A 25370-nucleotide genomic window follows, 5' to 3' on the forward strand; every position below is an offset into this window, starting at 1 on the left:
GCTTAGAATCCCTTTTCTAAAATTCTTTTTAAAAATAGGATTTCATCTGTTGTGCAGAATGCAATGGGTGTTGAATTAAAAATAGTTACTTTCTACATCCTCACTAGCCAACATTTTAAACAGCAATTTCCATGTCTCTTAAGATTCGTCTTTGCGTCTGAGGCTTCAAAATTCACACAGGTCCCTCTGCAACTGTAGACACAGGCTTTCTACATCCTGTGAGTAGGAAGGATTTGGAAATAGGAATCGGCATCAAAATAACTCCCCTGCCATGTTACCAAGCAGCACATGGCAACACCTGCTTCAATCTCTATACTCTGCCTTCACATTAAAAAATACACTCCACAATCTGTACAGGAGGCTTTTACTAGTACTCCATAAGCATCAGAGCCTACAAGATGCAAGCAATGGGGTTATTTAAAAAGCTGGTCTAAAGCGGGGCTTCTTCTCACATTACAAAACAACAAATGCATGTGTTCTGTTTCATGTATGCGTGTTAGAGTTGTCTGGTCAATGCCAGATTTTGCTGGTTAAAGGGAGGACAGGGGTTACTGGTCCATGAATAAACACCCTGCACAACATTCTTGTGGTACAAAATTGGCCACAGCCTGGTTTTATTGATTATTGGCATAGGAAGCTGAGGCCCAGCATAGGGGGCATATCCTATCCCTGGGCTGCATACCTGCTGAATGCAACATACACCATTCCCCAAGCCCAGTGCTGGGGGAATTGGAGCAGCAAATTGATGCAAGCCATCTGGGCACTGGCCACTGGATGGATCTCCCTGTGCTGCCTGGGGGTGCAGGCCCACCAGCAGCCCACCATCTGGGCATGTGGCACCAAGGCCCACCCCATTCCAAGGCCCTTAGAGGGGCTCCCAGTAATGCCAAGGCAGGGACAAAGGCTAGGCCTCCCCCAAAAGGTTCCATCCCCATGCACAACCCACCAAAGTGCAAATGGCACCCTCATAACCCTGCTCCCACCAAAGCTTCCCAAGCCCACAACCAATCACACAGTGTCTGCTGCAAGCTGTAAAGCCAAGTACCCATGCCCCTGTATAGAGGTATACCCCATCAGGCCTATAAGAGGCCAATAAGGCTATCTGGAAGCCAGAGAGAAGCTGGAAGTGCCTCATGTGACCATATGAGGCCATGTTCTCTTCCTGGCCCTGGCCCTGCCCCCATGCAGACTCAACATTCTGTGCTGGCCCAGCAAAATACTGCCCAGCCCACATGGGGTCTGGCAGCTGGCACAGGAGGATGGACCAGCCTCCTGCCTCCCCAGGACAGTATCTGCAGCCCAGGGTAAGTCCCGTGCCACTCTTTACACTTGATAAAGCTAGTGTAAAATGCACATTTGTTGCTAACATATTGCATTTTATGCTATACCACTTAAAACTTGATTGCATACATTCCTGCTGTCCACAGTATAATGCTGCTTTCACACTGTTGTCTTTTAATTGATTCATGTAGGATTACCTGAAATGCAGATAGGCCACCTAGCTTCATTTCCCTGCAATCTTGTTCCTTTCTTTTGACCTTTTACTTACAGGCCTGCTCCAAATCATTGTCCCTTCCATAAAGGCTCTATATCAGTGGTGGCGAACCTTTGGCATTCCAGATGTTATGGACTACAATTCCCATCAGCCTGCCAGCATGTGGTGGCCATGCTGGCAGGGGCTGATGGGAATTGTAGTCCATAACATCTGGAATGCCAAAGGTTCGCCATCACGGCTCTATATTGATGCAATTCCCAAAAATGTATTACGGCTTTTACAGGAATAGATGTCAACAGTTCTTAACAAAAGTCATCAGTCTAAAATTAAGAGGGCTACCTGCCAAGAGGAATGCAAATGGAGAAAAGTTCAATCCTGGAGAGAGATCATCAAATGGCATGCATGTAACAGATGCTCATGGGATGTGATCAGTAAATGGATTTTACTCAGAATTTATATTAAAGACCCACTACTGTATTAGCAGCTTTACAATAAATAGTCATCTTTGCCATTAGCAATGCTGTGAATTATTTAGCTGTTATTAAAAGTCAGCTATTTTAAATAATCTATTTTAAAATTTATTTTGACATCCAATCACTTATTTTCATGCCCAAGTTAGAGAGAAGAATTGAATTTTAAGAGAATACACTTCTGGAAGGAATATGTTGTTCTTAATGTTAAGCTTTTCCATAGGGCAACTGTGATAGAAGACACTATAACCAACAAAACAAAGAGAGCTATACTCAACCCATGAAAATATTTATTTATGTGGTTGATTTCTATCCTGCCATTCAAATACATCCCAGGGTGGTTTACAACAATCTAAAAAAGCATTACAATAAAACATTACAATAAAACATCATCATAACCAGATAAAAATTCCTAAGAACATAACTAAAAGCCACCCCCTTCCTAACCCTGCCCCCAGGTGCAGGTGGAGGACAAGTTCCAAGCAATCCCAGTGATCTGGGGGTAGATGGTATCAGTCAGTCAGACACTCGAGTGAAAACTACAGTCTCAACCAGGTGTATAGAATCGACACCTGTTGGACTCTAATAGGAAGGCATTCAACAAAGTGGGGGCTATCACAGAGAAAGCCCTTCATGCAGCCTCTATCCCCCTCACGTCAGAGTGGGAAGGGACTATCAGCAGGTCCCCCATGACCTCAGCATCCAGGAGGGGTTGTAATGGATTACTGGATAAATGGTTAATTTAAAAGGTCCAGTTCAGCCAGAACAGGAGCACAATGAGTTAACTAAAGCTCCACCTGATTGGCCAACTGAGCTGCTGTTCGCCAGAAGCACAGAGAGGGTGTGGGCTCACCTGAGTGAGATAGATCAAGTGAAACAGAGAGAGAGTCAGTCACAGATCGTGTCAAGAGACGGTGAGAGACAGAGACAGAGTGGGAATGGCAGTGTGCCAGAGTTCTCAAAGAAATCTCTTAAAAGCTGAGAGGAAAAGATTTCATCAGAGGCTAGGTGGCCAGGTGCTGGTGAAAGAACAGAGGGAAAATCTATTCATGGGCCACATGAAGGCCACACAAAGGGCTTGGTTATAGTCTTGAAGGAGGCCACACCTAGATATGGGACCATAGAGTTCCTGAGGGTGTGTTAGTATAATTGGCAGAGTCAAGAGAGGGTTTAGAGAAACCCCAGAGCTTGTTCTGTCCCAGCCCAGTGTGAAATCCGAGGAGTAAAGGGTGGATGATTTAGGATCTTGTTCAGGACTGTGTAGGAAAGTGTATTGTCGAAGGCTTTCACGGCCGGAATCACTTGGGTGCTGTGTGGTTTCCGGGCTGTATGGCCGTGTTCTAGCAGCATTCTCTCCTGACCTTTCGCCTGCATCTGTGGCTGGCATCTGCAGAGGATCCTCTGAAGATGCCAGCCACAGGCTCTGAGCTTTCGTCAGGAGAGAATGCTGCTAGAATGCTGGCTGCTTACAGCACCTATGTGAGGAAAGGTTTATCCTGAAGGTCTTTACTGAGAGTATGAAAGTATACTTTCGGAACTGAAACATTTTATTTGTAACATCTAAGTATTCTCTGCCTAAGAAAAAGAAAAGCAAAAAACTCTCTGTCCCATCAAATAGAGATAAAGTCTGTAAATAAATTCTAGTTTGTCTTACTGTTAAAAAGCGTCTGAAAAGTCAATTTTCCCGCAAAAGGTGACAGCGTACATTCCTGACAGGAGTTTGCCTGCAGAGCTTGTGTGTGCACGTGAGTGGGGTGTTCCTGGGCTATCAGCAGCTGTGTCCTCAGCCCTCCCTCCTGCTGGGCCTCTGTGAGTGTGTGTGTTGCACAGGTTTATATGGCAGAGGGCACTCCAGCAAGTAGTCTGGTTTCAGGCCATTTAGGAACCTTGAATTTGAGCCACAATAATCAAAAATTATATTACAAAAATATACTTATTATTTGAAATTTCACTTTAAAATAATTAAAAACATAAACCTCAAAAGGTAAACTTCATACACATGAGGAATCATATGAAACAGGTCAATTGACTACACAATAAAAACCATAAGACTATACATGTTTCAGCCCATAGGATCTTCTTCAGTGGTCATAATGCAGCATAAACACACTCCTACAATCAACAAATAATATAATCTTTGTAACAGTCAATGCAGGTTGCATGTGAAACAATTTCAGATATACATAAAAGTAAAATCAGGCTTGACTTTTAAATGTATGTCTTTTACTGGTTGACATACAAACACACACTGGAAGTCGTGCAGTCAATAGAAGCATAATTATGATTATTTCTGGGACCGATTGGAGTTCTTGGATGAGGCACCAACTGGAGGGCCTTTTTTTGCAGTCCAGTAATGCAGTTCTATGGCTGCACCATGGTTTTTGCTGGCACAATTTTATTCTGGAAAAAGTGGGCTTTCTTGGCTCAAAAGGGCGTAGGGAGCCAACTAATGTCAGTCCCACCCCCTTTGGTGCTGGTGCAAGTCCTGGTGTGCTGGTGCAATATCTGCGCAAGGACCTATACATCACACTCCCATGCAATTCCCCGGTGATGATGTATGTGCCCCAGTGCCATCATAAACACCCCTCATCCAAGCACAAGAGACATTTATGCTGGTCACACTCCATCCACAACAGTTTCAGTCGTCTCGTCCCCCCTCCCCCCCCCCCAGCCTTCCTTTGTATTGCACTGTAATTTACCTAGGGTTGCCAGCTCTGTGTTGAAAAATAACTGGAGATTTTATGGGTGGAGGCTCGGGAAGGAAGGATTTAGGAAGGGGAGGGACTTCAGCAGGGTATAGTGTGATAGTGTCTGCCTTTCAAAGCAGCCATTTTCTTCAGGGAACTGATCTTGGTCAGCTGGAGATCAACTGTAATAGTGGGAGATCTCCAGGTACCACCTGGAGGTTGGCAGCTCTAAACCTACCCCCAAGGGCTGCTCTGAGGCTGAAACTGAAAAGAAAAGAGGAAAACAGGCAAAAGCATGGAGGGAAGCTGTGTAAACTTGTGAAAGAGCGCGGCATCACTTTGGATACTTATGGAAGTTATGTTTTAATAAGGGTTTTATCACTGGATGCCGTTTTATTGTATTGACCACTGTATTTTAATTTTAATGGGTTTTAGTTATATGTTGTTGTGAAGTTATGTTGTACACCGCCCAGAGCCCTTCGGGGGAGGGCGGTATATAAAACCCAATCAATCAATCAATCAATCAATCAATCAATGAATCAATCAATCAATCAATGAATAAATAAATAAATAAATAATACTTAATGAGAAGACAGTGTGGAATGGGACTTACATTTAACAATTTTATTTGCCAGACTTCCGGTTCGGGTTGCGAAGACGCCGGCAGCTCCCGTTAACGGAGCGCACTCTGAGCCCGTTTTAACTCAAATACCCTCTGAAAAATATCTTTTCAGCTCCCCTGAGAACAAGGGGCATTAAGGGGTGAGTTCGAAGACTTAACTCCGGACGGCCCGGCGAGCAGTATAATCGCGTGAGATACAGGACAGGAGCAAAAGCGAGCAGACCCGGGACAGAGGGGGGGCAAGAAGCCATTGGCAGAGCAACCGAGCCGCCTAGAACTGCAAGCTGATATTAAGACGTGATTAAAACCAATTACCAGAGGCACTCCTTAAAATTGACACCGGTGAAGATAGAACCAGGTGAAGCGATTAGAGCTCTGGGAGAGGAAAGCAACGAAGAAAAAACGCTGAGAAATTCCGACCCAGCCAAATCCGAGGAGTGAGTAAATACTTGAACGGTTTCGCTTTAAAAGTCATTAGCAAAAAAGAGGGTGGTAGCATGGCAAGAGGAAATCGCAGCCAGTGCTTTCCCTTCTAGAGACAATACAAACTTATTTAAAGAAACATCGGCAAACCTTCATGAAAATAAAACAAATGAAAGAGGCGGAGAGTTGCGCGGTGGTATGACGCACCCGGAAGAAAAATAGACCAGAAGGGGACGTTTGAAAATACTATAGAGGAACGACGTAAACAGGAAGTGACTGGCACACAAAGGCATAGAGTGCCGATAACTGTCAGGAACAGGAAGGGATTTTGTAAAAGACTGGAAAGGGGGAGAATGGAGAGCTAAAAGGGAGGCGGAGACAGCCCAGAGGAGGAGAGAAACCACCCCCCGTTCCCTCATTTCTCCTCCCGCTTGCGTCATCTTTTTGTAATTTCCCTGCACGTTTTCAAACCGAGAGATAATTAACCGAGAGGAGGATCATTTAAAATGGCCACGAGGAACAACACAAAAAAGGGAATACAAGATTTAAAAGACATAAAAAACCCCAGATAAAAACGGGGAAGATATGAACAGTAAATTAGAAAAAATGACTGAAATGATGGCCATGATGCACGAAGACACAAAGAGGAGACCATCACCAGATTCCATTGATGAGAAAGAAGCTAAAGGCAGCGGTTGACAAAACTAGGAAATCGATCTAAGGATAAAATGGAAATGGAATCTCGACAGAAGTCAAAAAAGACCTTGGAGCCAACTGAAAAAAGGTTGGAAGAAAATATCATAAAGGAAATGGAAGTAATCTGAGAAATTAAACTGGCAAATAACAACATTTACTTACCCTGGATGTTAGAACAGGAATAGTCAAAAATGGGATTGAAGTAAAGTAAAAAGGAAACCAGATGGCCTTACTAGGAATTAAAATGAAAGCATTGCATTAAGACTGAGAGGCTGTGAGGAAAGTGAAAATGAAAACACAAGAAAAATGGTAGTAGATGCAATAGCTGAGTTATTATCTTTAGGAAAAGAAGAAGTTTGGGAGGCCATAGACAAGGTTTATAGAATAAATTCAAGAACAGCAAGAATTAGGAAACTCCCTAGAGATATAAATGTAACTTTCACGAAAAAAATATATAGAGACGAAATCCTCCAGGCCCATGCAAAACAGAGACTGTTAATAAATCAAAAACAAGTGATTGTGCTTAAAGAGATACCGCTATACATACGTAAGAAAAGAAAAGGCTACCAACCATTGGTGTCCTGGTTAACGGAAAATAAAATTACGTACAGGTGGCTGCAGCTGGAAGGTCTTACCTTCTTACAGAATCAGAAAAGGATTACTGTAGACTCCTTAGAGGGAATGGATAATTTTTTAGATCACCACAGGAAGAAGATGATCGAGAGGACGTAAGGGGGAGAAGAAGGAGTGGAAGAGGAAGAGAAGACACGGAAGTATATAAATATTTTGATTTCTGTTGTATTTTGCTTTAATATAAGTTATATGTGTTATATATAGCAAAATAAGATATATATACAAGAAATAAGGTAGAAATAAGGGATAGGAATAAGGATAGTTTAAGTTAATATATAGAAATAAGAGTTAGTTTCTAAGTAATGAATTATTTAAATAAATATATAGCTTGTAGATAGAGAAAGATGCTAACTGTTGGCAATTCTAGGGGAGATGGTAAGAAATAAGCATTGGTACATACCACATATTAAAGAGCCTCCTCTGGGCTGTACCCGTATTTGTGTTCAAACTTATACTCATATTTACATTTATAATGATACAAAATAGTGGACAATAGGAAGTAGAACTAAACTTAAGAAAACGTATATACACAAACAAGAGAGAGAAAGGAGAAAGAAAGATGGCGTTGGACATATTCTCAATCAATATTAATGGATTAAAACAACCCCAAAAAAAAAAGAAAACAATGCTTTTTTAGTTATTTAAAAAAACAAAAAGCAGAGATTGTATGCATCCAGGAAACACACTTAAAAGATAAAGATAAACAATATTTAAAACAGGAAGGAATTGGACTTTTGTTTTGCAATTCGATGCAACACAAAAAAAACAAAGGAGTGGCTTTCTATATAAAGGAATTCCTTAACCCCAAGGAGGTATTTAATGATGGACAAGGGAGAGTATTAGGAGTGGAAGTATCAATAAATGGAGAACAAACGCCTAATTGGGGTAGGAATTTTATGCCCCTAATGAAGGGAAATCTAATTTTTATAGAAAACTGACGAACGAACTGGCACAACATATGTATACAAATGTAATAATATTAGGAGATTTCAACGGACTAGTAGATCCCAAAATAGATAAGAAAGGGGGAGGAAAGAGAGAATTAAACAAATTACCAAAATCCTTTTTTCAACTAAGTGAAAAAATTTGAAAAATTAAAGATGTCTGGAGAGAAACACAGGGTCAGACGAAGGACATTTCATTTTATTCCAATAGACATAAATCCCTTCCACAAGAATATATAGATATGATCACAGACCACAAATGAACTATTATGAAAAAAACATAAAACATATAAAATACTTACCAAGCGTAATAGGAGACCATAACCACTGCCATATGGCAGATCTATCAAAAAAAAAAGAGAGGGGAATAATAGACAATGGAAGTTAATAATAAAGGTATTGTCTAACAAAAAAGTATTTCAAACAAAAATGCGGAGAAAGAGATGGAAAGAATCTTTTCAAACTTAATGATACCCAGACAGCATAGGCGAAGTCAATAATTTGGGATACTAGTACAAAGCGTGATGCAAAGAGGACTTAATAAAAAAACAACAAGATAGAAAAATGAAACAAAAGAGATATCCAAGAACTAAATTCTACTAAATAATACCTCTAAGAGAATCTTGGAGAAAGAGAGTTTAAAAAGACCAGGCAAACAAAAAAAAAATTAGAAGACAAAATGGAAAGAATTAGAGCACAGATTAAAGGGCTATTTTACAGAAGAGAAACTTTGTAAAAACTGAAATTTCTAAAAAACAAAGGGGGGGGGGATGAATTTGGGCAAACAAAACCCAGGAAATGGCTCTGCATATAGAATTAAAGAAAAGGAAAGACAGAATTGGAAAAACAATTGTAGCTTAATTAAAAAGAAAAGATAAGATAGATTAGGAAAGAGAAGAAGACATAGAAAAAAAGTTTCGACAAATTTTTATAAAAAACTATACACAGAAGAAATCAAGACAGGCCAGATGAGAAAGAAATAGAAAAGTATTTAGAAGAAATAGACTTCACCGATTACCTGGAAAAAAAGAAAGAAATAGACAACTAAAACAAATTAATAACAGCTTTCTTTATAGAAATTCAAGAGATAATAAAACAATTGAAAAAAGATAAATCTCCAGGACCAGATAACCTTACAGAAATATATTACCAACAATTACAAGCAATTCTAGTACCAAAATTAGAAACAATCTTTAATAATATAATGAAAGGAAAAGCACTACCAAAATCTTGGCTAGAAACAGAAATAACACTAATACCAAAAGAAGAAGGAGAAATTTTGGAGGCAAGTAAATATAGACCAATCTCTTTAATTAATTTGGATTACAAAATTTTCACAAAAATCTTAAGTGAAAGATTAAAGAAATATGTAGGAAAATATATAAATGAGAACCAGACAGGATTCATACCCAACAGACAAGCAAAAAATAACATAAAGAGCGATGGTATTAAAATATTATCCAATTATGCAGAAAAAATAAAACCCAAGCTAAACATATAAGCTATTGTTGTTCCTGAATTACATAGCAAAGCTTTTTGACAGGTGTAAATTGAGGCTTTTTTTATGATAAAAAGGATTAAAAAAAAGAGGGATAGAGAAGGACCATTCCTGGGAAGCAATTCCAAACAAATATATCATAAACAGACAGCAAGAAAAATTAGAATCAAAATAATCAACTGTCCAAACAATTTTAAAATAACCAAAGGTACAAGCATTAAGGTTGTCCCACTATCCCCTGTTATTTATCTTATATCCTAGAACATACCTCCTACTAATAGATTAGATAAGGGAAAAAAAAGAATGGGAAAAGGATTGGTAGTGAAAGATCAAACTTACAAATACAAGGCATATCTTGACCTGATACTGGTCATAGAAAACCCTATAGAAAAAATTATTAGAGTAAATGATATTATAGAACAATTTGGTAAATTGGCAGGATTAAAAAATCAATACAAGAGAAAAGCAGAAAACACTGCTATTAAATGTAAAACATAAAAGAAGCAGAAAATTTCAAGAAAAAAGATCAGGGTTTGAAGTAGTGAACAAGGTAAAATATTTGGGTATAGAAGTTCAAGAACTAAGAACAACAACTTATTTAAGAGAGATAACTATGGGAAAACTTGGCCAGAGAAAATTCAACCAAGAGACTTAGATAAATTGGAAGGGGCTAATTCTTTGTCATTATCTGGGAGAATTGCAGTAATTAGAATAGCGATGCGGTTCGTAAACTAATGTATTATTGCAAGAACTTACCTAAGTAATATTATCAGGACAAAAATATTCCAGAAGTGGAAAAACAATAATCAATAAATTTATATAAAGGGCACGGTAAAAAGAAACAGAATTAAATATTTACAGAATGATCAAAAAAAAAAACTTTCTATGGAGGGTTTTGCACTTCAAGATCTGAAACTATATTACGAATGGCATGTGTACACAGTTCACGTGGATGAAAAGAATGGATAGAATTAAAAAACACCAATCTACTTACATTAGAGGGATATAATCTATATAGAGGCTGCCACTGACTTTTTATTTCCCCATAGAACGCATGACAATAGAAACCTTAACAACTTTTAATACACACTTCTGATTGAGAAAAAAAAAAAGCAATTCCCCAGCCAGGATATGGCTAAGATATAAAAAATTGGTTTTACGAGAAAAAGACCCCTCATGGATCTCAAGAATAGAATCACTTAAAATTGCAAAGGAATTCAGCAATACAGATAAATGGGGAACGCATTACAAGGGAGTTCTATTAAAAATGGAAAATTCAACAATTAACTTTGAAAGAGACAGAGAAGAAGAGATAACAATTCAAAGGGAAAAAAAATGCCAATGGTTTCCACTACATTCAATTAAAAGAAACTTATATAAAAAAAGATTCAGAAAAGAGGTTTTCAGATAAAAAAGAATAGAGCTTTGAAAATGATGTTAGATGATCAATAAGAAAATAATTCAAAAAAAAATATATAATTTGTTGTTAAACTATAAAAACAAGAACAAGAGAACATAAGTGGGATAACATGATAATTTGGAGCAATATGGGACATGGGAGAGAAACATAACAACAGATGAATGGGAAAAAAAATATGTGGAGGAATAATGCTTAAATTCTGCGTTAGCAAATGGACCCTCACCATGAAAACTATAAAAAAATATACACCCTCCAGCTGGTACTATACTCCAGTTCAGAATTTACATAAAATGAAAAGGGTATGAACAACGACAAATGTTGGAGGTGCAAAAAGTTCGAGGAGCGTTTTTTACATATGTGTGGTGAGATGTGAAATAATAAAAAAAATATTGGGAAGAGATGAAAATTAGCCTCATTGAAGTAATTTTAAAACCAAATTACAAAGGAGAAGCAGAAATTTCTCTCCTGGGTTTTATTTAAAAACAATAAAAACAATAGAAACGTAAATAACAACCCTGTTCACATGTAATTTAATCCCCTTGGCAAAAGGGAATGGAAATTGCAAAATTCTGGGAAGAACTACACATCTAGCGTGGAAGACTGGAATAGAAGATTGTATCAAGTAATGGAAGCAGGATAAATTAACCACCATGTTAAAGGATAACTTAAGAAGAAATTTAAAAAACATGGAAATTATATGTTGATTTCATCTAGAGAAAATGTTAAATTGAAAACTAGAAAAAAGTGAAATCTAAATATGTAATTATAAATACCTGAATTCGATGTTACCTGTCTTATCTGATAAACCCTGACTCTTTTGTATTTTAAAGGAAAGCAAAAGAAAATAATGAAAAGAAGAGAGACAACAAAACAAACAAGGCAAACAATGAGAAGATTGCAATCTATATATATAGAGGTCTATAGAGTTTAAGATTAAATAGATTAAGAATAATTACAAGAGTTCACGATAAGCAGAAATAAAATTAAATGAGAGATAAAGCATAAAATGGAGATTTGTACTAAAGATGTCTATATTATTTTGTAAAAAAGGAATGTTATTAAGTGATATAATTAAAGATGTTTTTTGCCTGAGAGATATAGAGGAGAATTAAGAATAGGGGGGAGGCAGGAGAAAGAACCAGTGAGAGAGATGGCAATATTTCTCAGAAAAACTTTGAGAGAGTCAAGAGCAAAGATGATTAAAGGAGAGAAAATTAAAAAATAAAATAAAAAGGGGAAAGGAAGAAAAGAATACAAAATAACTGGGATAATTCCCACTATGAACTTGACCTGGAGCGTTAATTTTATTAGGCGAGGTCTAATTAAGAGGGGGAGAGGGAACAATTCAAAGTAAATAACCAAGAAATTTAAATGAGGGGTGGAAAACGAACCCTTGAGAAGGGGAAATATATTAGCGGCTTGTTTGTGGTATTTAGGTAACATATGTGTTAAGTTACCACGAGGTCCAATATTTGACCAAAAGTGAAGGATCAAAGTTAATTTTTATAGACAAAAAGCGGACTCATGTTGGATGCCCAAGTGTTGAAGCGAGCTTGGAGATGTAATATGTAAAATGTTTTAAAATTCAATAAAAACTATTTTCTAAAAAAAAACAATTTTATTTGCACGATGCTCCAGTTCTCTGCTGCCCTCACATAGCTGGTGGTCAAAGACCACCTTCAGTCTTGATTACCCAGCACACATTTTGAAGGTCGCTCATCAAGCCAAATGGAGTTCAAATCGAACCTGCTGTTGCACTCTGGGGGATGTATCTGGCACCTTTTCTGCATGATGTTCATTTCTGGCAGAACTGTTAAACATTCTTCCTTTGAATATTGTACATTTGCAGACTTGAGAAAGAAATACAGGACCTTGAGAAAGAGGAACTGACAATCTCAGCTAAAGAAAAGGCCATACTAAAGAAGCTTAAGTCGGTTGAAAGGACAGCAGAAGATATCATAAAGGTCAGAGTCAAATTTTCACACGCTACTGTAGGTGTAATTTTTGTCACTTTGTAAAAATGATCTCTTGAACAGAAGGTGGGGATTAGGCTAGGAATTGGGATAAGACCTCAACTTGACACATACAATGAAAATTAGAGGAGGACCGGGAGCTGTTCCTGTTGGAGGCAGAGAGTAGGACTCGCAATAATGGATATTTATTATTTATTTGTTTGTTTGTTTGTTTATTAAATTTATAGGCCACCTCATCCCCCTCATATTTATTATGAGGAGAAAGTTTCTGACTGGATATTAGAAAAACAAAATTACCGAAAGAGTTGTGCAACAGTTGAATCAGCTTCCTAGGGAGGTAGGGAGCTCCCCCTCTCTGGCAGTCTTTAAGCAGCAGCTAGATAAACACTTGTCTGAGATGCTCTGGGCTGATTCTGAATTGAGCAGGAGGTTAGACTAGATGGCCTGTATGACCCTTCCTACTCTATGATTCTATGTGTGTCTGCATAGGCAGAATATAAACAGCATATTTTTTAAAAAATTACAAAACCCTTCTGTGCCCTGCCTCCCTTAGATAAGAAAAACATTCTCTACATTTTATTCACCTTTCAGTGAAAGCCTGAACAAACATACGCACTGAAAGTCAAACAAGCCTGTAGGAACATTTTGCAATTGCTGTGGTGGAGAACACTGCACTGTATGTACAACTTTGAGCAGCCTCATTGATTTTTCATAAGGAGAGGGGAGATACAACAGGGGCAGGGAAAACCACAGACAAAGCCTTTTTTCAAGAATGCTGACTTATAGCCAACAAACCACAAGCAGTTCAGAACTCATGGAACAGGATTTTCCGGCCTTCCCTTCTCGTTGCAATGCACTGAGCCCTTGAAATCTTGCTGTAAGAGGATCCAATCCTGGGGGACCCTCACAAATAGCATGGAGGTGCAAATTTTCTTCAGTAGGAACTTGCAGATGTATGAGCTCATGAAGCAGCAACAAATTCCCACTGACTCGAACTCAAGTTCCTGAATGACAGCTTTGTCAGCTTCTTTTCAGATCCCACTAAGCCAGTGGTGGTGAATCTTTGGCACTCCAGATGTTATGGACTACAATTCCCATCAGCCCCTGCCAGCATGGCTAATTGGCCATGCTGGAAGGGGCTGATGGGAATTGTAGTCCATAACATCTGGAGTGCCAAAGGTTCGCCACCACAGCACTAAGCTGAAGTCTAAGTACCTACTTCCCCCCCCCCCCAAAAAAAACCCTATAAAAATGGTAGGATCCAATTTACAAAAGGACTCCAATAAGATTTTTTGGTATTTCAATATTTGAAACATAATATATTAACCCATTGTATGGGACTAAGTCAAGACATTCAAGCAACCAATGACTGAAGATGAACCTGACCCTGACCTCATCAGATCTGGGAAGCTAAGCAGGGTCATCTCCGCATAGTATTTGCATGGGAATCCACCAGGAAAGTCCAGGGTTGCACAGAGGCAGACAATGGCAAACCAGCTCTGTTCACCTTGACAAGAAAGTATCCATCTTGGAGGACTTTGCCAGCCTTAACTAGTTCTTTGCCTCCCCATAGCTGCTTATCTCAAAGACAAGTTCCTTAGCAAACTTAATGCGACCATGCATTTCAACTGAGAGTTTCTGTTGGGAGGGTTTTTTTGCTGGTTTCCTGGCAGATTCCATGAGTACAGCCCTACGATTGGTTGTGGAGTCACCAGGTAATGAGCAGTGTTTTCCGTAAGAGTGGTATTGCAAGAAGACTGTAGGTCCCTTTCCCTTTTCTTCTCCTTACCTGCTCTTTTCTGCCCAAAAGAAAGTTGTACTAAGCTCTAGAAACTTCAGGCCTCAAGAACTACTATGCTATCGTAGGACTTCAGTGAGTAGTAAGTTAGCTTTGTTATTTTCTTTGCATCCTGTCATTGCTGAACTGTGCTCTTTTGTTTTCAACACCTTTCTAAATCTCTTTAATAAAGATTTATTTTGCCTATTATTTGATGTGAGTTTGCTGACCAAACCCAGAAACACTTAGCTCTGTTATTGTACAGCTGCTGGGTTACCTTACGCAGCTCTTGCCATGAAAACCATAGGAGGTCTCCATAAATTGGCTACAGTTCGATGGCACTTTGCACACACACAAATAGAGCTGAACCTGAGCACTGAACAACTCAAAAGGTTACATAGTTAAATGACTATTCATGTGATGACTTTCCTCCATAGATTCAGTCTGAGACTAAGCATCTTTCTGAAATAGTACAAATTGGCCATATTTAGATTGGGTGGATTTTAGCCTATGTTTATCGTTTGGGAGTCATTGTTCTATACTTTCGATATAACACATGCTTTAATACATTTTGGCCCAAGTATTTTTAAGCTTATCACACTTACATGGAAGTAAACACCAATGCGTACACCAAGATTTATTTCCAAGTAACTGTATAAATCATTGAGCTTCACTGTTATCAATTATTCTGTTATTTTTCTGAATTATTCTGTTATTCTTCACTGTTATCAATTATTCTGCCCAGCGTGGAAAAGACACCAGTAGTCAGTTTTCTGTATCAAGTTCTTTAAAACTATACAATTTTTTTGCTGTTTCTCTTCAGTCTGTGAAGATGGAAAAAGTACAGGCTAGAAAAGGTATGTTGGACCAAAACATAACATTTGAAAATTTATACATGTCACCAGAGGACAAAGGTATGAATTAATAACTGCCTCTTTTCACAGAATCAGCTGACTATATATATGCCAATATACCCGACCTCCCAAAATCCTTTAGATCTTCTGCACTTAAAAGAACAGGACATCTAAAAACAGAGGATGATGAAGAAAGTCGAAAAGGTACAGTTCAACAATGAAATTTAAGATATGCGTAGACTTGTAAAGTACTATGAATAAATGATGGTCTGAAGTCTGGCAAATTAATTTATTGTTTGATGTGAATATTCATTTTTCTTGAGGGAAGCCAGCTCATCCAGGAATAGTTCTTCCAATGCCAGTTGTCCTGATTTTCCTAGGTAGCCACATTTGCATAGAATATCAATAGCTGGGTAAGCAAGACTGGAATCCAGTAGCACCTTAAAGACCAACATAATTTCTAGGATATAAACTTTGAAGAAAGCTCCTTTCATTAGATATTTTCAAAAAGCTTGTTGGTTTTTATAGTGTTACTGAACTCTTCTTACAAACTCTACATAGAAGTAGAATATTTATCTGATGATGATTACCATGTATGACATCCAAGATTTAAGGTTATTTAGATTCTGTAACCTTTGCAAATCACCTCAAAATGGAGACAGAGAAGGATAGGAAAAGACTGAAATAAGCATATACTTTATTATGCCCAAAGCTTAGTGTTTGGGCACCGGAAAAAGACAAACCAGTTCCTTCCTAATATTATATCACTGTGGAAACCTGAGCTCAGTGAATGAATTTCAGTGAGAAACAAGCTACAATTTGAATGACATTTCCTTAATCTCTCTTAGTTTCCATAAACTTTGCAAAAACACCAAAGAACTTGGGATCTAGTTAATGCCATTTGACACCTTTGATGAATCAGCTTCCCTAGTCTGAATATTATTTTAATCGCCAGAGTGGCCCATTTGTCAAGGGCTGCTGCCTCTAGCAAACACTTTTTACCTCAGTCTTCTAAATAGCCACCACACAACTTCCCTATGAAAGGTAAAGATAAACCCAGGCAATGACAGGCCAGAACATTTTTGTAAAATGGTGTAAACCATTTTACAATGGTTCAAGCTGTACATCTCCGACCACCATTTCAAATCACCCAAATATATGAATTCATCAGCAAAGGTGCATTGGCTGTCATAGAGGACTGTTGGCAGCCAGAAGCAAGCAGACTCAGCCCCATCAGTTATCAAAGGGTTTCTCAGGCTGATTATGCATAAAGCATCTGCCATACGGCAGGGGCAAATGTCTGTCATGGCAGGATTTCATAAACAGATGCATTTGCTTGAGCCCTGCTTTCACTTTCCATTCTCTCCATGGTGAGCAATACCGCTTCTAGTGCAACTTTCATTTGCTTCCCTGCCAGAGTGGGGCAGATTTGCCAGTGAGCATAGCTTTGCCCTGGAGATCTTCCCTCCACCCATGGCCAGCCTACCTAGCTCCACTCTTCCCAATCCCTCGCACTGCCGACAACACCTTCCCCCTAACTCCCCACCTTCCATGTTGCCAGCTGATTCCTGCTTCCTACTCATCCTGCCAGCATCTTTTGGTAGCCAACAAGTGAAAGTCCGAGAAAAGAAGCTCAACTACAGGGGCTTAGACAAAACACACTGACCTCTAAATTCTCATATCGATATATTGATATAATAATAGCAGCAAGTGCTTAGTTCCGCCATATACCCAATGTTCCATGCACTCAGCCCTACGCCTTTCCCAGGGATGGTGTGAATTACCCCCCATGTACTACAGGGGTGGCAGAGAGTAGATGTGGGGGTTGTACAGCTTTTAAAAACTTTTATTTCAACTTCAAGCATTTGTATCATATTAGATCTATCAAAATGATGATAGATCTAATACAGGAATATTGAAATAACATGCCTCTCCTCCCACAGCAGCAGGAAGTGTGTTTGGGGGGGGGGAGGAAAATATCAGCTGTAGGACATGGTCCCCTTCTTCAGCAGCATGTGTTCCAGAATATTGCTTTGCCTCTTTCATTGTGGGAGGGGTGGTTATTTTTGGAAAGGGCTACAATATCACTATAACTGCTATAACAGCAGTAAAGCTATAAAAGTAATTTAAAGGTTTTTTCAAAGCCAGCAATCTTGAGACTACTGGGTGTGATGAGATCTGTGCCTTTGAGAGTATGTTGATCAGCAGAGTTAAGAGAACAAGGAAAAGCAGACCCAGGAGAGTTCAGCAGAAAGGCTGTGCAGTAAGTGCCTTCTCACATGTAAACAAAGAAATGTGAGGAGACCCCACTACAACCTCACTGCTCAGTGAAGAGCCCCAAGGTAAGCAGATTGGATGCCACAAGCAGTGTGCATAGGCTTTCCCCTCACATCTTCCCACAATGCTGCCAACACATATCTTTAGCTCTTGCATTACCTGTTTTTAAGAGATTCTGTTTCTCCCCGCAGCTCTGTTCGCTATGGAAATCAAAGTAGAAAAAGACAGGAAGACAGGGGAAAGCACAGTTTTGTCTACAATTCCTCTTCCATCAGAAGAATTCAAAGGCGCAGGAGTGAAAGTATATGACGATGGCAGAAAGTCAGTTTATGCTGTGTGTGCTAATGGAAGCATAACGAACAATGAAGTAGATGACCTTGCCCCTGTTGAAGTGGAGGACCTCCTAAGGCAAGCCACTGAAAAACAATCAAAGTCTCCCACTGAGTATCATGAACCTGTGTATTCAAACCAGTTTTGCAGACCAACAACTCCACAGCTGGAGAAGTTAACCCAGGGACCAAATGGCAAAGATGCTAGTCAGAATAAGACTAATAGACTTGAATATTGTAGTGAGACCTTCTGTAATAAAGACAAAGGGCAAAAACTGAAAGGCAATATTCTTTCAAAGGGCTGCCAGGAAAATTCTCATTCTCCAGTCCCTCAACAAACAGAAAAACTTGCACAAATGAGCCCCCCAAGCAAGATGGTGCCTAATATCCCAGGAGAAGTTATACGAGATACTTTGGAACCAGTTCAAAAAATAAGAGAGAATCAACATGACATAGCATTCAGGAACTCCATAAATACTAATGAAAGCTCTTTTCTTGCAAAAGGAAGTAATGAAGATTCTAGTTACACTGTGGCCAACGTTATGCCACATTACATGGATGACAGTAAACCAGTTACAATGATTTTCATGGGCTACCAGCAGGTGGAAGATGAAGAACTGAATAAAACTGTCTGTGGATATGATGGACTTATCCATGCAGAACTTGTAGTCATAGATGACGATGATGAGGAAGAAGACAGTAAACCTGAGACGCCTTTGTATCACCCTGTGGGTCCTTCCAGCCAAGTATATCAACCACCCAACCAAACAGCTGTAATTCCACAGAGAATTCCCAGCAAAACTGTTGGTGACGTGAACAAATCGCCTTACAAAAATTCCATATCACTCAAGGAACAAGAAGAAAGTTTGAGTGGTTCTACCTATAATGCTCAACTGGATGGACAGTTACCAGGAGATGGAACTGAAGAGCCTTCCTTAACAGGTAAAAAACCAGGAAAGTCACATCGGTGCTGTACTGTCATGTAACAGACTTAATTCTTTTAGTACATTCTCTTCTTTCATATTAACCATTCTTGTTACTTTCCCTCTGTCAGACTAATACATAATTTCTGATCAATTTCTTCCTTGCTTTTTATGTCCTAATGCTTTCGTTTAACCTCTAATAATGCACTAGCAGCCACAGAATTTGCAATCATTGGCTTTCTTGCATTCTCATTTTCCTGTTTCCTGGTGGAGTGAGGGGGTGAGGTGTCTGTTCTGCATGTGTTTTGCTCCCTCTAGTGGTCAATTCGACATCCCACAGGTTTATGTTCTGCATAAAAACTTGCAGTTTAAATTTGCACTGACCACTAGAGGCAGGAAAATACTTGCAAAACTGGAAAAAAAAACCAAAGAAACAGAAACTTACTAGTTAGGAAAATGAGAATGTGGAAACCATCTGTATAAGTATACAAACCTCAATCTGGATCCTCTGGTTATAGTATATTTGAAAAACTGATTAAAACTGATTACATATTTGCTTCTCTGACATGAGAAAAATGGATCCAATTGCATTTTGGAGGTAAATAATAGCTTTGCTGCCTCTAATATGTATCTCCTTTTTTGGAGTTTGTGCTTCTTTTTGTTCTCCTGACTTTGTACTATGTAAATATACCTTTGCACCTTAATCTTCAAAGACTAAACAAGTGTGCTTTGCATTGATCTTGGCTGAATGTTGTCCATGTCACCTGAAATGTCTGTAAGCAAGTTTGATATCTTTGAATGTTTTGAAATTTTATATAACTATAACTGAAATCTTTTGTCTATCTGCTAATCTCAGGTCTTCTGTCTGTCCACCCTGAATTAAAAAGTCTTCCATTTTCTTATCTGTTTTGCATGATTTGTATGTTCTGTTTCTCACAGCAAATGTCATTGTTTTTTAACTGCTTGTGAGTTTTCTGTTGTGAGTTTCCTGGGCTATGTGGCCATAATCTGGTAGTTTTTACTTCTAACATCTAAGCACCCATAGGAGCAAAAACTACCAGACCATGACCACCCAGCCCAGAAAACTCACAACAGCCTGTTATCAAAAGTACAAAGAGATGTGCGTACAAAAAGATGTGGATTTGTCTGCAAAAATTTGAAATGGTAAACCTGCGCGATCCCGAAGCTGCGAGCAGAAAAGTAGGACATTCCTGAAAATTTACCCATTACAACGTGCTAGCCAATCAAAAGCCACCACCAGAGGTGGGGAAGTTACATTGGGCAGCTCTGTGATGATGTATACACGTATACACGTGGATTCATCCCAAAAACATATTTTAAGAAAAAGGTTCAGCCCCTAAAACAGCACTCCAGCCAATCGGAACAGAGACCCGCCCTGCTGATTGCTGCTAAACGCATGATTGTGGGGAGTGCTGCATTGTTGAAACCGCGATAGAAATCAAAGTATTTCCAAGACACGAGCTGCAGTGGGGAGCATGAAACTGTGCTCAAAAGGTGCTGATTCTTTTTAAACCTGGATGTATCTAGATTCATTTTTTCAGTGGGGAATCTACCTTGGGCACTCCTTCCTTACAGGGTTGTTGCAAGGATAAATTCTGTTTACTTCATTTATATCTCACCTTTCTCCCCAGTGGGGAGACAAAGAGGCTTATATTATTTGCCTTCACTCCAGCTTATCCTCAGAAAAACTTCAAGAAGGAAGTTAGGCTGAGGGCCAAACGCAACATTATAGTAGCCACAGATCCTCCCAATGGCTGCTAATGTCATTTTACAGAAAATTTGTCTATTTAAAAAATGCTGTGTGGAGAGCTGTTTTGATACCTGAAAGGGAATACTGGGGCGCGGGGAAAACTCCTGCTCCTGCTGTATCACATGGCCAATGCGGATCAGGTCCTCACTGTATTTCTTGTAAATGGCTGAATTTGCCTCTAATATCCAGTTTGGCCCTGAGAGAATTCCTGGCCCAAAGCTTCATGGCAAGTAGTCAAAATAGATCAGAAATCAGAGAGTTGCTTTCTAGAAGAGAGGAGGGCATTTCCAGTCAGAGTTAATCCTCTGTTTTTTATAACTGTGTTATCTATTGGACTATTCTGGGTTGGCAAGTATGTAAGCTATCCCCTCCCCACCATACACAACGCACACCCACACACAACCTTTCCCTTGCATTATTAATTGTGCTTCACCGCTTCATAATCAGAGAATGCTAGGAAATGAGTAATTTTCCCAAACAGTCTCATAATAATCAAGCTAAAAAGGAAAAGGGAAACAAAAAAGCCAGGAAATAAAGCTAGGAAAACTTGCCAGTCAAGACAACAATGCCAACACAGTGTTGGCTGCTAGGAGACTAGATTTGTTGTCATTGATCCCTTGAAAAGCGCATCATTTTAAACCACCAAAATCATTACTGTGGTGAACATACAAGTATATGAAGCCTTTCCATAACTTTGCACTAAAGAGAAGTCTAAGGGTTGGGGTCCAAGGAACCAGAGGTATTTCCAGTCTAATGACATTATAAACATGAAGAAGCAGAACAGGCCAGACTCTAAATAGAAGCATCTTTACGATACAGTTCAGCAGTATAGTCAGTGCCCTGTTTATTTACATATCTTCTGCATAAGAGGCAATATGATGTAGTGGATAAGTCCCATTGAGGTCAATGAGGATTTCTTCCACAAAATGGATTGTACTGCCTGCCAGTGACCTGTGGGCTGTGTATCATAACATTTTTGTATATCTATACCATTTTTTCAATCATTCAAAATGTAGCACCCATTCATTAGGTAACTGTCTTTTCTCAGTGGTACGATTTCAACAATGATAATCATTTTTGCATTTTTTAATGCTTCTACAAGAATGTTTTGTCTCTGGGGCCTAGTCATTGGAGGTAAGTTTTCTTTTTCTCTGCAACATTAGACTTAGAAATAGAAGTGGAACGACACTTGTGATAATCATTGCCCTGTTTATTGCTTCTTTCTGCAGCACTAAGATTGAGAATGGCAAAGCTCGGGAAAAAAGTCATTTAACATCCACAGCAGCTTGTTGCTAAATATATGGAAGTGAGCAGCAGAGCAGAATACCAAGAAGAACTTTTCTATCCTCTTTGGACCTCAAAGCCTTTGATTCTATAAACTTATATTCACAGGAGGAGCAGCACATTAGGGGAAATGAACCACCAAGAGAAACTGCAACTTTTGTCCTCTGGTAACTTAGCCTTGTCCATACAAACATAATTCTAAATATATATATATATAGGTTTTGTAGTCCCCTTAAAAAATCTTGATCATTTTTTTCCCAATTAAGTCTCCATGTGTTGCTCTATGACAGGATAGGTTGCTTGAGCCATTGTCTTTGACAGGACTACAGCCATGCAGCAGAATCTGAGTAAATAAAATTACTTGCGTTGCAATGACAGCATGGAAAAACTGCTTCAGAGCAGGGCTGGATCGGGAGGGGGGGACAAGGCAGGCAGGTAGGTGCCCTGGGGGTGGGCAGAGAGGGGGAAGCCGCAGAAGCTGAGGGATATTCAATTGCCCAAAGAAGATGGCTCATTCTGCAGCCTGCATGACCCATTCCCTTGTTAGACTGCTGCTAGAAGGTGGGAAAGGCTCAATTGCCTAACAGATGGTTCACGTTACAGCACATGCAGTCCATTCCCCCAATGAGGCTGCTACAAAGAGATGGGGAGGGCTTTCTCGTATACATTATGTGCCAATAAGTCACTTGACTTAATCAATGACCTCCAAAACATCCTCTCAATTATAGCCTTTCTCAGATCATGCAAAGGGCAATGACTTCCTTTATTGAATCAATCCATCTTATGGTAGGTCGTCCTCTTTTCCTACTGTCTTCAACATTTCCTAACATTATTGTTTTTCCAAGTGACTAAAGTACAGTAGCTTTAATTTAGTCATTTTAACTTCTAACAGCATAATTACCAGATACAGCTTTTTGAGGGGGAAGGCTGTACTTTATCAGGCTGCAAAGGAGTGTGAAGCTTTGTGTTTCCCATGCTGTATTTTTTTTTAATGTCCAGGAAAATCTAGTCTGCAAATTGTTCTCCTTGGGTTTGGTTATTATGTGTGCAGAAGGGTTAAGGGAATAATCAACTATTATAGCCAGATACAAAGATAGATGTTAAAGAGTAATTGATCATTAACAGTTCATAAAGGTAGCGTAACCTATTCTATAGTTTTTTACAAGTTGGTTATATTTGTATATAATCATCATATATAAAGAAAAAATATGCATATAATATATAGAGGCATCTTTTTATACTTTTGCCCCCCTTCAAAAAAAAGTAGATCTGGCGCTGTACTAGAGTAAGAGTTTGCCAACAAAACTTGCGTGTTGTTAATAGGCCAAAGTAGGACAGGATTAATTCTCCCAAAGCCTGAAATTGGAGACTAAACTCAAGGTTGAGGACCAAGAATGAAGATTGATCCTAATGCCAACATGCTCACCTCTTCCACTTTCTTTAAAGTTGACTGCATATGAATCTTTTGCTCCTTGTTTTCTTCTGTGATCCAAAAGGTGTAAAAGCATTTTCCTATCAATAGGTGAAGCATCTACTAATTACGAGGCAACCCCAGACTAGGCTGAGTTATAGTCACACACTGTCACACAAAGCTGCCTTAAACTAAATCAGACCTTTGGTTCATCAAAGTCAGTACTTTCTACTTGGACTGGCAGTGACTCTTGGGGGTTTTAAGCAGAGGTCTACTACTTGACCCTTTCGGCTAAATTGCCAATGACTGAACCTGAGATCTCCTGCATGCCAAGCAGATGAGCCCCAGCCACCCCCACCCCCATATATACCATTATTAAATCATCTTCCTTTATGATTTTCCAGTTCATAGATCTGCTACACATGGAATTACACACAAGCCACCCCTGCTCCCCTTCCTTTCTCCTTCACTGTCAGGAAGACATCGGTTACAGAAGAGGCTGTGTGCTGGGATTTGCTAGAATCAGGCTATTAAGTTTTAGATGCCTACTTATGTAATTAAGCTGAATCTATTCCCAGTTCTGAAGGTCACGCTTATTCACAAGTCAGTCCCTCCCGCACAGAAGCAAGGGTCCTGCTGACCTGGAGCATTTCTTGTGAAGCACAGCTGTTAAGGTTGCCAACAGAACAATCAGTCAGTTCCCCTGGAAGGAACGGCATCATATCCTTGCTGAGTTCCCTTTTCAAGCTCTGCCCACAAAATGTCACAACCATAGTATCTGTCATGGTCTCACTATAACAGTTTAGAGGGAGAAGATGGAGGCCTCTGTGGGACATAACAGCTGGCAAAGTAAATTTCATAAAGGGGCAGTCCAGTGTGTGACAGGGGAGAGCTTCAGCAAAATTAAACGCAGACGTTGCTAAACCTTGAGAACTGTCGACCCACTGTGTGCTCATGAGAGAAGCAGGTACACAAAATGCCAGTGTAAATATAGGGCAAAAGAAATCAATTTTACTAAGCTTTTTAGCTTGGTAATGGGTTTCACTTTAAAGCACCAGTTTCTGGTCATCTTAGGAAAGTCTAGTTTTCAAGTTCAGGCTGTTTGGAGCGGACAACTGTCTGTTATTAAGTCTGAGCAAGAGCTCCACATAGTGGCTCAACAACTGAAATGACATTCCCTGAACTCAGCTGCACACTCAAGGTTTATCTGAAACTATTCACCACACTATTCCCTGGAAGTGAATCATTGACAACAAGAGGCAGTGAGAGAGAAAGAGAAATATGCAACATTTACCTGCAGCAGGAACAGAAGCAAGCCAGGGACAGTTTTACCACTAGTTTCTGCCTATTATATGAATTACATCCTCCATAGCATACACAGGCTAAGACTCAAGGTGCAGCTTTCAAATGGCTCTCAGCTCTCTGCAATGTCACAGGTTATAAAAGGTATTCAGCTTAGGCTGTCAGACTAATGACCAGATGAAGCTGTCTTATGCTGAAACGAGCCATTGGTTCATCGAGGTCTGCATTCTCTGCTCTGGCAGCAGCTTTTAAGCAGAGGTCTGTCACGTCACCTATTTAACACTTTCAAGTGGAAATGCCAGAATTGAGCTTGGGATCCCCTACATACAAATCAGATACTCCACCAATGAGCCGTGCCCCCTCAATATCTGCCTTGCCATCCAGTGATGCTAGCTTCCTGGTTTTCTATCCACTATCCTCACACTGAATGATCCAGCCTCCAAAAGGAAGGTTGATGCAAATACCATCGATAGTTCCTAAAAGGAGTCCTTGTAACAGTCAGCAGAGATGTGATTTGGTCAAGGTGACCCATCAGAGTGTTGCTTTCTTCCCCAGCTGTCTTGCACCATCAGATCTATTTA

The 25370-nt window shown here is 39.5% G+C and overlaps 1 protein-coding gene across 1 annotated transcript in view; it reads left to right on the top strand.

Annotated features, from left to right (window-relative positions):
• Positions 1-22448, top strand: part of PALMD (palmdelphin) — a 39524-nt gene extending 17076 nt beyond the window's left edge. The window contains exons 4-8 of the mRNA XM_048499057.1: positions 12738-12852; positions 15462-15495; positions 15583-15696; positions 17961-19040; positions 22022-22448. Of these exons, the coding sequence (XP_048355014.1) occupies positions 12738-12852; positions 15462-15495; positions 15583-15696; positions 17961-19040; positions 22022-22065 (1387 nt within the window). The 3' untranslated portion in view covers positions 22066-22448. The remainder of the gene's footprint in view (positions 1-12737; positions 12853-15461; positions 15496-15582; positions 15697-17960; positions 19041-22021) is intronic.
• Positions 22449-25370: the final 2922 nt, after the last annotated feature.

Source organism: Sphaerodactylus townsendi, linkage group LG05, assembly GCF_021028975.2.
Source record: "Sphaerodactylus townsendi isolate TG3544 linkage group LG05, MPM_Stown_v2.3, whole genome shotgun sequence".
In the NCBI taxonomy this organism is placed as follows: domain Eukaryota; kingdom Metazoa; phylum Chordata; class Lepidosauria; order Squamata; family Sphaerodactylidae; genus Sphaerodactylus; species Sphaerodactylus townsendi.